This window comes from Heteronotia binoei, chromosome 9 (genome assembly GCF_032191835.1).
Source record: "Heteronotia binoei isolate CCM8104 ecotype False Entrance Well chromosome 9, APGP_CSIRO_Hbin_v1, whole genome shotgun sequence".
Classification (NCBI taxonomy): domain Eukaryota; kingdom Metazoa; phylum Chordata; class Lepidosauria; order Squamata; family Gekkonidae; genus Heteronotia; species Heteronotia binoei.
In genome coordinates, this window is record NC_083231.1 from 101,264,498 (window position 1) to 101,277,124 (window position 12,627).

Consider the following 12,627-nt stretch of genomic DNA (forward strand, 5'->3'; position numbering starts at 1 on the left):
GATCTATTAGTTTCTCAAGGCAAGGTGATGAGTTCTTACTATTCCCCTGAGATGCAAGGCAATTCCCCAGGTAAAAGACCAAAAAGCACACTGCCTGGCCTTAGTAAAGTAGTTTGAACTTATCTCTTCCTACAGAGCATTCACTTATTTTAAGACTATAATTATCTAGTAACTTTTTAACCAGAGTAGCACAGGAAATGTTTCGCAATCAAAACAGAAGGATTACTTCACACCCTAGGAGATATAAGAAGCATTACAAATTAACAGCCTCACGCCAGAGTTTTGCCACAACCACAAATGAATTGTGAATCAAAGGCTTATCAAAAAGCAACCAGCAGAACACGCCCAGAGTTTGAAACTATAGGCTATTTTCTCTCCTGCCTGCCCACCCCCCCTTCCCTTCTAAAGCCAATTCAGCAAGGATTCCGTTGCTCACCCCTGGGATGGCCCATTCCCCACAATCCTTCCTTTTGATAGCGATGAACTGCAAAATGTTTTTGCCAGAAACTGGGTGAGCCATCTTATTGCCGCTGCTGTCTCTCTTCCACCTGGATGGGGCGCCAGGAAAAAGAAAGAGGAGAGATTTTTCTTCTTCTTCCATTGGTTAGCCCAAATTATTCAGGGAAAATGTAAACTGGAGAGAACAAAAAGAGTGATTTGAAATAATAGAAGAAGATGATATTGGATTTCTATCCCGCCCTCCACTCCGAAGAGTCTCAGAATGGTTCACAATCTCCTTTACCTTTTTCCCCCACAACAGACACCCTGTGAGGTGGGTGGGGCTGGAGAGGGCTCTCAAAGCAGCTGCTTTTTCAAGGAGAACCTCTGCCAGAGCTATGGCTGACCCAAGGCCATTCCAGCAGGTGCAAGTGGAGGAGTGGGGAATCAAACCCGGTTCTCCCAGATAAGAGTCGACACACTTAACCACTACACCAAACTGGCTCTCCAGCACCACATTATACAGTGTTGGGTTTGAATCGCTGTTCCCTCTAAACTGAGTTAGCATGAGTGAGTTCACAGGTTTTTTAGCCTCAGGCTCACACATTTTTGTCTTAGCTCAGCCTTCTTAGGAAGGATGGCCCCAGAGCACACTAACGGATGCAACTTGAATGCCAGGAGCTCACAAAGTAGAATTTTTGCTCACGAGACTCCATAGCTTAGAGGGAACACGGGTTTGAACATAGGAAACGTCGGTTCTAATTCTTCCTCAGCAAAGAGAGGCTCCATGGGTGGCTTAAGCAGAAAAAACAGAAACAAGCAAAAACAAAATAAGAACCTTTTTAAAAAAAATATTCCCACAGTTATGTTTTGCTACTAAAAGGACTACATAAGCTGACATATTATTTACTGCTACTTATGCAGCACCATCAGGGAATGCAGCACCTCACACTCAGAACCAGGAAGCCACCACCCGCCCCCATTCCTGGGGACTCCTTGTATAGCAGGCAAAGCCACTGGGCTGCAATGAGAGAAGGGACGTGCTGAAGTCCCTCCGCAGCTGGAAATCCCTTCCGTCTGCAGGAATCCTCTGGTGCACCCAAGGCACAGGTTGGTATTGATAACATCAACTGGTTCAGAACATGGTTGTCCACTTGTCGGCTGGGGTTAGTTACCACCAGTACATTATTCTGCTTTTAAAAGAGCTACACTGGCGATCATTCTTTTTTCTGGATCCAATCCATACTGTTGGTTTTGACTTCTGAAGTCCTATACAGTCTGGGACCAAGCTACATAAAGGATTCCTTCCAGTTTGGTGTAGTGGTTAAGTGCGCGGACTCTTATCTGGGAGAACTGGGTTTGATTCCCCACTTTTTCATTTGCACCTGCTGAGATGGCCTTGGGTCAGCCAAAGTTTTCATAGAAGCTGTCCTTGAAAGGGCAGCTGCTGTAAAAGCACTCTCAGCCCCACCTACCTCACAGGGTGTTTGTTGTTGGGGGGGGGGGAGGTAGAGAAGATTGTGACCACTCTGAGATTCAGAGTATAGGGTGGGATATAAATCCAAAATCTTCTTCTTCTTCCTGTAAGTATGCAGATCAGATCATCATCACAGGCTCTCTTGACCAGAGGTGTCCAGCCCGTGTCCCATAACTGGCCCACCGTCTGCCCCACCAGGCTCTTTTCTCCCCCCACCCGTCCTTATCCTTTGAAGGTCCTAGGCTGATGAAGTTCCCAGCTCTTTCTGCCTTATCTTAGTAAATACAACTGGAGCCGGTGTGAAGATAAACAATACAAGATAACCACCGCAAGCAATAAAACTTTCACGCAAAGAGTGTAAATATGCGTTTTTAGTCAAGTAAAACAAAACAAAACTAAGGAACACTGAACATTCTTGAAATTTTTCCCACAAAGTCTCTCAACAGTCACAAAGAATGATAGCCTCTTCAAATAGGACTTAATGTCCACTCGTGATGGAGCACTAGCCGGTAGCAGCAAACTAGAGCATGCGTGGATCCATGTTGTAAAGAGTAGAGCTGTGGCTACGTGTAACATCGGGAGAAAGAGGCTGAGGAAGAACTACTGAAACCGTGAGGAGTCCTTTTAAAAGCGGTTCCTTATACTCTCTGTACCATCACGAGTGAAACACTAAGAATTTAAAGACTTCACCCACGTCTTCATTAAGTCCTATTTGAAGAGGTTATCATATCGGGCTGGATATTTGACAACCCTGGTCAAATGAGCCTGTGACGATGATCTGGTTGAGAGACTTTGTGGGGAAAATTTCAAGAATGTTCAGTGTTCCTTAATTTTGTTTTACTTCACTAAAAATACTTATTTACACTTTCTGCCTTGTCTGAGTGCAGCAGGAAACAAAGCTGCAAAGAAAATGCGGAGTGGATTTTCCATTTAAGGTCTCTGTGCTCAGATAGATAGGACACAGAGACCTTAATGGAAAATCCATTCCATGTTTTCCTTAAAAATTTGTGCTGTTTCAGTGTTCCTATAGCCAGTTGAAGCACATACTTCCTGGAGTTGTGTCCCTGCACATACAGGGTTGATGCTTCGAGCCAGCTTGTCTCTGCTCAGTGGACCTGAGAACTGTTGCCTAGTGAGTATTCTAACTTGGGAACCCACAGCCAAAGGCAGATATTACTCTGGAGAGCCATTGCCAATCTGAGTAGACCCCAGGGAGGGGGGAGAAGCTTGCAATGACATTTCATTATTTTCCCAGGCTCAGAGCATTTTACATTTTTTAGTTTCTGCTGTGATCATTGTGCTTTTACTTGATGTTTTATTTTTAAAACTGCATTGCCAAATCCCACTATTCTTCCACCTTTTCATTTTAAACAAAATATTGTAAGAGTTTTAAGCATGTCTGTATTTTAAGTTAAAGCATGATGTTTTTAATTATGTTTGTCTGTGTCCTTTATGAAGTTTATATCTCTGCTACCTCCCATTACATTTTACGGCACACATGGCCTGGCCCCGCAATGTCCCATTTGTGTCAGATCCAGCCCTCCTAACAAATGAGTTCAACACCCCTGCTCTTGACCATGGTCCTCCTCCAAATATGAGAGACATGAGAGAAAGACTTTTCTGCTGTCATAAGAACATAAGAGCCTTGCTGCATCAGACAGGCAGTCCATCTAGTCCACCATTTGTATCTCACAAAGTGGCCAGCCAGTTCCTTAGGAGATCCAACAGAGCATAGGGACTGAGATCTTCCCTGCTGTTGCCTCCTTTCCTTGGGAATTAGAGGCTGATTGCCTCTGAATGTGGAGGTTCGCTTTAGTCACCATGGCTACCAGCCACTGATAGATCCATCCTCCATGAATCCATCCAATCCCCTTTTAAAGCTCATCACCACATCCTCTGGCAGCAAATTCCACATTTTAATCATATGCTGTCTGTACTGCACAGCAATGACTTTTATTCTTATTATTCTTGTTTTTATTGGTGGCATTCTATTCAGTTTAATTGGAAGCCACTTTGGATGCATTACGGAGTTTCCAGCAGAGGTGGGATATTAATATATTAAATAATGGGGGGGGGGGGGATTAAACAAGTCCCTGGCCCCAGATAGCTTGAAATCTAAAAGAGACAACGGCCCTGTCTGCAAGTTACAGTGAATGCATTTATTTATTTAATTAATCAGATTTATATCCTGCCCTCCCCTGACAGGCTCAGGGCAGCTAACAAATAAAAACAACATAAAATATTAAAAACAAAATATACAATAAAATCATTTCCGTTATAGAGTCATTAAAAAGTCCAAGATGCACGCTGATGTTTTAGTTAATCTGATGTTTCTTGTTTCAGTTATGTTAAGTTCAGTGAGATTGTTGGTGCTGTGGAATAACAGCCATCTCTCCTTAACTGTTAAAAGCAGGTTTGAACAGTTCAGTCTTACAGGCCCTGCGGAACTGTGGCAGGTCCCACAGGGCTCTGATGTTTTTGGGGAGGGCATCCCACAGAGCAGGGGCTATTACTGAGAATGCTCTCTGTTGCATATATCATCCATAGTGTATACTTCATAGTTTTTCATATGTGCACTGAGTAATTCTCATAATCTACACATGTACAGTTTAATGTGTGATACAAAACCCCAGGACTTTTTTTGTAACAGGAACTCTGTTGCATATTAGGCCACACACCCATGATGCAGCCAATCCTCCAAGAGTTTACAGGGCTTTTAGTACAGGGCCTGCTGTAAGCTCCAGGAGGTTTGGCTACATCAGGGTGCGTGTGGCCTAATATGCAAAGGGGTTCCTGCTACAAAAAAAGCCCTGCAAAACCCACATTTCATCCAGATTCCGGTGCCAGTTTCATTCATAAAGCAAGGACACATTGGCTCTTTCTTACAAACAGATGTATGTGCATACAGGCAAGATGTATGTGTGTTCACTTTGTAACGTGAACAGGCAACTGTGAAAAGCCAGAGGGAGAATTTGAACAGAAGGGAACATGAGCAAACACTGGAGATGAGGCTGAGGAAGAGAAAACAAGGCAAGAGTGTCACTCACCTAGTTATCAGAGGATCTGCGGCATGGTTTGGCCCCCAACGACCCAAAAGGCCTCGACCGACTATTCCTGTTCTGCCCACTGGATTCCTGGGGAAAGTGCTCATGTTAGTGTCAGTGAATTTCTGGCTGGGATCAAAAAGCTTGTGCTACTCAAGTCCTCGTGTCCACTTGGGTGTATTGTCCCAAGTTCCCTTTGCACATGGGATACTGCTTTCAAAACAAATGGGGCATCTCAAAAGCAATTTATGATCTGGCAGAGCAAGGCTCTGGAGATAAATGCAGCACTAAAGAAAGTTCCTTAACACAAATGCAAAGGAGGTGCCTTGGTTTCATTCACAACTTTCTAACAAGATATACAATGTCATACTGAAGAGTTGACATATGCTACGACGCTGGGGGAAACAGGCGGTGCGGGATCAGCTGCAGATAGTCTGGCTTATTGTTACAAACACACATTGAAAATGGATGCCATATCAAGGAGACTGTTCCCAAAGGAAAACTAGGGCACAGCACTAGGACGTAATGAAGCACTAGGCTCATGAAACAAGAAGCCCCATTTCAGGGGACACCTGCAAAGGATCCTCCAGTGCTCTCATGTTGTCAGACGTATTTGGTCCCCCCCTCCCCCCGCAAAGCAACACAGCTCACATGGGCAGTATGACAGACAGCTTTATCTGAAAACTCACTGATATGGCCTCCATATCTGACAATTCAGACAGCCATGGGGCAATTGCGGCTACAATCCATGCCAAAATCTTATGCCTTGAAGATTCATATGCGCAGTGTGACAAATACCTGGGCCTTCCATTTTCAACCGTATATATGCCGCTCAGGCTCTTCCTCTCCACTTGCCCGTCTTTCTCGTTGAACTTGGGAGAAAAATTTTTGTTCCTTTTCAAGGAGGGCGAAAAAAAAGATAATTGCTTTTTAAAAAATCCATGATTACCAATATCCTAACCCTAACCACATTTCCATTTCATTGGAACATAATCTGTAGGGCTGCCAAGTCCTCTCATTGCACCCACGGGGGGATTGGGGGGGCATTGCAGGACACCCCCCCCCCCGACTGGATGATGTCACTTCTGGGTGATGTCATCACACTGGGAATATCCCACAGCAATACTGCTGTTTGGGGGCAGGGTGTCCCCCACCAGTCAGCTGGGCTGGCTGCAGGCAGAAGCACCAAAACCCCCGGGGACCCCTCTGAGACCTGAGGACTGCCCACCCTAACTGCCAGTGAAATGTGTTCAGGATCACACAAGCCAAGATCTCAGTGCTTTAGCTTTGGTGGCCACAGTGCACTTCTGCCTCCACCAGCATCATAGCCTTCAAATGACTTAGCAGCTTTACTATGTACAGAATTGGCTGTGCTCTCCATGCTTCCCTAGTGAACTCTGTTAATATGTCCTGTGTTTGCAAGACTTGCCCTGCGTCTTGGCATGGGCTTCTCAGCCAGTTCTTGGGGACGGCTTGTGTGGTAAGTGATGGGCCAGAGGAGATGTTTGCCAGAGATGCTTCGTTTTGCCAGGAGGTCTGCAAGAGAAGTACTACTACAGGTTGCTCAAGATGTTATGTATTGTCAAGGACCCAAACCACTATCCCTTGAGCAAGCAAGCAACATTCAGACCTGTGAGTCCTCCCCTATTGGCATACAAGAAACTGGACCTTCCATTGCTTGAAGGAAGCAGATGATGACATCCACTCCTGCTTCTACCTCCCATCTAGTTATAGGACTGAACACAGGTTCTCACAGCGGCCAACTACCACATTCTTGAATCCAGCCTTGGAAGAAAGAAGGATGGTGTAGGCAGGGAGGCTCAATTACAGACACCTGCAAGTCGGAGCAGGCCTGCTAATATCCACATAAACCCTTAGGGAGAGGGAAAGCAGGGTGCTTTGCCTCACCACATGTATGATGTGTTCACTGCTGGAAGCAACCTACATTCCTTGTAGTGAAGCAAGACTGGACCGCTGCCGGATGACATGTAAAAAAATAATAATAACCACTGCTGGTATTTAAAAGTCAGCATATTTCAACTACAGCAAAAGATTGTCAGTCATCCAGGCACAGATTTTACATTCACATGCCCTGCTTTGTTTGGTGTGGTGGTTAAGTGTGCAGACTCTTATCTGGGAGAACTGGGTTTGATTCCCCACTCCTCCACTTGCAGCTGCTGGAATGGCCTTGGGTTACCCATAGCTCTTGCAGGAGTTGTCCTTGAAAGGGTAGCTTCTGCCAGAGCTCTCCCAGTCCCACCCATCTCACAGGTGTCTGAGGTGGTGGGGGGGAAGAGATAAAGGAGACTGTGAGCCGTTCTGAGACTCTGAGATTCCGAATGGAGGAAGGAATATAAATCCAATGTCATCTTCTTCTTCAGAAGCATACGTGTGTCAAAATTAGTTTGTCCATATCTTTATATAATGTAATTGTTTGCCATCTAATATGCTGCTTGCATTGGGGGCATCTTTGTAGGAAGTAGAGAGCAAACTTTGAAAACTGGCTACATTACCAAGGAGAATTTCCTTCATGGCTGACCAAATGCTCTGGAAGACCCACAGCAAAGGCACAGGGGCCAAAGCCTCCCCCCTCCCTTTACTATCACTACTCATCAACTGGCATTCAGAGATGTACTGCCTCTGAACATGGAGGATTCATTTTAGACACTAGGGACAGTATACTCTGATTGACCTATCCTCTGTGAATCTATTTATAACCCCCCTTTTAAAGCCACCAATGTTTTTAGCCACCACTGTATCCCATGACAGATTGTTCCACAAGTTAATTACATGCTGTGTGAAGAAGTCTGTCCTGAAATTAAGACCTGCATCCCTTGATTCCAACCATCATCACAAAACACCCTCTCAGCCATATTCTGGAGTCAATCAAAAGGACATCATCCCTCCAGAAGTAAGATCTTCCCCTCTCATTGCATCTTGCTACTCGACTAACAATGCTCACCCAATCTCTGGATCTGCCCATTGAGGTCCTGCCAAAACAGAGCGTGCGGTGTATTCAACAGGGCTGTAGTCCTCCCATTCGGTCAACCAGTCCACCTTATTATTGGGCACTTCACTGCGCTCGACCTTTGACCCTGGATAGGGGGAGGTCCTAGCTTTGTTGTGCATATTTTGTCTTGGATGTTTATAACAAGACATTCTAGCAGCGTTATTGTGGAACCAGTGTCCTGAAGGTGAGCTGTAAGAGAGAAGTAGTTATACATAAGAGGGGACCAAAATCTTGACGAAATTTTGTTCTTTTTGGCATGTGACGTATGGCTTGGAAAAGTGTCAGCTACTAGCCAGTAACTGGACTGCATGTGGTACTGTCAGAAGCCTGAATAAATACCAATATTTCATAAGCAGTTCGAGATACACAACAAACTTGTAAAACAATGGCCAGAGGGAGGGGCCACTGTTGCAGTCATGAGAACTGCTTTCTTGGATTACTGGCAAGACTGTAGCCACATCACACTGTCAACATCAACAATACGACTGCATGGGAAGGGAAAGGTTTCTACAGGGATGACCTGATGAAATTCTCATGTTTCTTGGGTGAGAGGAAAAAGGACAACGAGGACACTTTAGTAAATGACTCCAGTCACTTGCAAGCAGATAATTTTGTTTTTATGATCATTCATGTTGTGAACTTCCTCAAGCAGGTCTCTGAAGGGCGGATTTTTAAATGAATACAATTGCAATAGAGGAATCACTAGCAATAATCATACAAGCTGTTCATAAGCACCTAAACCACAGCTAAGCTGGTATTCCGACATCACAATAAAACACAAGCTGGAACCAGTCAAGTTTTTTCTCCAATCTTGCCTAACCGCTGTCCTTATTACAGCCCACATCCTACATGGAGTTTGTACAGGAGAAATCCCATGACCCCTAGAATAGCTTTTTTGGTGATCAATGGAGACCCTTCCCCCCCACCACCGCTTTTAAACCAAGTTAAAATCCTAATTAATTGAGATGTCTGAATTCAAACTGCGATGTACTGGTTATAATCAAACCAGTGCTTTTAAACTACAGTTTGTAGATAATTTGTTAACCACAATTTGTAATAATTGGGGCTTGTCGTCCCATCTGCATGTTTTGATAAAAATGTTTGTTGACTAACACCTACTATTGCAGCCATCATACCTTGACTGCAGTATCAAGAGCATTCCTTGGCAGATGGGAGGTGCGGGAAAGCCAAGAAGACGACAATCCAGAGTTGATGCACAAACCACAGTGTATTGCTTAGACCTGGCCGACTAACCAGAGCTTGTTGAACAAACCAATGTTTATCAAGACATCTGAATGCCAATTTAAGACTTCAACTATACATTGCCAATCGCTTGAAAGAAAGAAATGTCCCATTCCTTTAACAGAGACTTGATATATGGAAATAGGAAGCTGAGCTTTTTCACAGCATCATGGTAAATAACATTAAGCCTTTTGTTAAAATGAAAGGGCATTCCCCTCCCCACAGGCAGGTGGCAACCATTCATGTGCAAAACAGAAACCCAAACAGTAGTATTGAGCCAAAAATATATATACCAAATGGCTTGATTCCTGGTTGACTGGAATAATGGGTGGAGATAGCGGCAATAAGAAGACTGAGCAGCAGTAGCAGAAACTGTTACAGTAAGAGAAACCACCGTCACTGTTTGGGCCAGAAAACCCCTTGCCATGCCATGCAGAGGGTTCACAAAGAATTAGGTCTCTTCGGAGAGAAGGGTCCACTGGCTGTGAAGCAACTCAGATCATGAGGAAACATCTGCATGGGACACCTCTGTTTCTTCATTCCCTTCAAGAGAAAAGCAATAGTCATTTTACAATATATATCAAGTTTGTCATAGTTATCCCAAAATTGATTTCTCTAAATCTTATCCTTATTTTTAATTATTGCAATGGTACTAAACCCAGACTGTTCCCTGGAAGGTCAAATACTTTGGCCACCAAATGAGAAGGGAGCATTCCCTGGAGAAGATCCTGATGCTGGGGAAGACAGGAGGCAAAAGATGAGTTGACTGGACAGCGTTACCGATGTAACAAACACGAATTTGAGCAGACTTTGGAGGATGGTGGAAGACAGGAGGGCCTGGCATGACTTTGTCCATGGGGTCGCAAAGAGTCGGACTCGACTGTGCAACTGAACAACAAAAAGACTCTTCCTAAACTAGAAAAACTCATGATCATTTTTGGAGGTGCGTTATGCTGAATTGCTCTGTATCTTCTGGAAATGCTCCAAAGTTCAATCTTATTAGCAATCTATAGTTCAGTTCGTTAACAGGAATGTTACTGAGATATAATGGAAGTGTGGAATACTACCAAGAGGTTATATAAGAGAGTATGAATATAGAATTGGTTAGTTCTGAGCTTAAACACAACTGCTGGAAGGCAACAACTTCAAAATGAAGAAAGCCAGAACCTCCCTCTAGAAATAACTGGCTTGTCCTGTTGCTTGTTAAAATTATCAAGAGTTCCTTAAGAAGTCACCTACAAAATTCAGACAATTTAAATGAGTGATAGATAATATTTATTTTGTTTTGGAAAGATAAGGCACACAACAGAGTCTTTCCCTTTGCTTTCTATGAATTACTACAAACTTTCTGTTTGAGTTTTTTTTCTTGTTTGCTCTTTTTTGTTCTATCCAAAAAGAAAAATTATCTTAGTAATGAAAATACTATATAAAGATGTTTTTAATGGATGCCAAATGTAACTTACATCAAGTTAACCCAGAGATTCTTTTGTGTGCCAGAGGATAAAGTTATTTATTTCACAGCTTGAGCCTAAGCACCAACTAAGCTTTTCTAAAAAAAAAAATTACAACTCAAGCCAATCATGTTATATTTATTTCTAAACCCATGCTGTCCTAGATCCCCAAATAGTGACCCTAAAATAACCAAATTCAGATCAATACATTAAACATTGACTAAGCCAAGAAAAACCTGTAGTATTTATTAAAATCCAGTTTAAATATCATTTATTATGAATCTTTATCCACTTGTATTAGAACTGTTAGAAACAACGATATAGCTGCATGGTGTAGCACAGCAGCTAAAAGAATGAGCTATGAACCAAGAGTGTTCAAATACACTTTCTGCCTACTCTGCTGTAGAAAACTCACTGTGTGATCTTGGGCCTGGCACACTTCCAGCCTAACCTGCCTCACAAGGTGGTTGTGAGGATAAATCCAAGGGGAGAACATGGGGTAAGCGCCCTTGTATTCCCACTGGAGGGGAAGAAAGGGTACAAAATACTAAGTAACAACTGATGCTATTTTATTATTAACCATATTAGTTTTTACTGCTATTCCATTTTAGTTTGCTCATTACTCTCTGTTTTCATAGTTTACATACAACCACATTATTACTTTTGAATTATGTTACATTGAAGTCCATTTTTGGTTACTAAGAGAGGTGGGTGTAAATCTTCTAAACAAACAAGGTTACTCATTTATTGGGGATGTAAAGCTGCCAGCTCTGGGCTAAGAAACACATGGAGATTTTTATTTGGGGGGGGGGGTGGAGTCTGAGGAGGGAAGAGACCTCAGTGGGGTATAATGACATACAGTCCACCTTCCAAAATGGATATTTTTCCCCAGATGAACTGACTTCTGCTGCCTGGAGAGCAACTGTACTCCCAGGAGGCCACCAGCCACAACCTGCAAGTTGGTAACCCTAAACCAAGCCCAGCCTATTTCCTGTAGGGTTGCCAAGTCCAATTCAAGAAATATCTGGGGAATTTGGGGGTGAAGCTGGGAGACATTGGGTAGAGCCAGGTGCAAGGTTGTGGCAAGCACAATTGAACTCCAAAGCTATCACATTTAAAGGGACCGCACACCTTTTAAATGCCTTCCCTCCATTGGAAATAATGAAGGATACGGGGTACCTTCTTTTGGGGCTCACAGAATCGAACCGCCTGGTCCAATCCTTTTGAAACCTGGAGGATGTTTTGGAGAGAGGCACTGGATGCTATGCTGCAAATTTGGTGCCTCTACCTCAAAAAACAGCCCTCAGAGCCCCAGATACCTGTGGATCTCCATCATACCCTATGGGAATTGGTCTCCATAGGAGTGCCCAGCAGACATTTCCCTCCTCCCGCCCGCTTTCTGATGACCCTGAAACGGGGAGAGGGCCTCCAAACCGCCCCCACCTGGGGATTGGCAACCCTTATTTCCTGGATAACGAAAAGTGGAGCTGGAGACGTGATTAAACACCAAATCGGAAGACTAGCAGTTCTCCTTCCTCCCCCCTTCCTTTCCTCAGCCTCCCCCTCCTCACCCGTGGGGTACCCCCAAAACAACCACCCCACCACCACCCTTGGGCGCCTCCGCGCTTCTTACCCCACAACGACTTCCTCGCTCTCGTCCCCCCGCCCCCCCTTTTCGAGAAGCTTCCATAGAAAATGAAGTCTAGAGCGGTACACAAGACAGAACTTCCGGTGAACAACACCATGAACGTCGCCATTGGCTGTGGACTGTCCGCTCTAGCCCTCGGTGGATCTGTGGCGAAAGCATTAGAGCCCCGGAAATTCCTTGAGAGGCGAAAATGTCTTTTTTATTTAACCGTTAAACGGCGTGCGTCTTGGAGACAGTGACGTTCACAGCCGTTTATCTAAGTAGAATTACTTTTAAAAATTCAATGTTCCTGCTAGGCTGTGACGTCAGAGGTCTCC

At 44.1% G+C, this 12,627-nt stretch overlaps 1 protein-coding gene across 2 annotated transcripts in view; it reads right to left on the reverse strand.

The window, feature by feature from the left end:
• NUDT9 (nudix hydrolase 9) overlaps nucleotides 1-9,751 on the reverse strand; it is a 131,968-nt gene extending 122,217 nt beyond the window's left edge. For both annotated transcript variants that reach the window (XR_009555821.1, XM_060247076.1), the window contains exons 1-5: nucleotides 9,505-9,751; nucleotides 7,922-8,158; nucleotides 5,758-5,853; nucleotides 4,963-5,049; nucleotides 437-548 (exon numbers count right to left, since the gene is read on the reverse strand). Coding sequence is in view for 1 of the 2 variants with exons in the window: in XM_060247076.1 (XP_060103059.1) it covers nucleotides 437-548; nucleotides 4,963-5,049; nucleotides 5,758-5,853; nucleotides 7,922-8,158; nucleotides 9,505-9,638 (666 nt within the window). In the remaining variant the exon portion in view is untranslated. The remainder of the gene's footprint in view (nucleotides 1-436; nucleotides 549-4,962; nucleotides 5,050-5,757; nucleotides 5,854-7,921; nucleotides 8,159-9,504) is intronic.
• Between the last annotated feature and the right edge of the window lie 2,876 nt (nucleotides 9,752-12,627).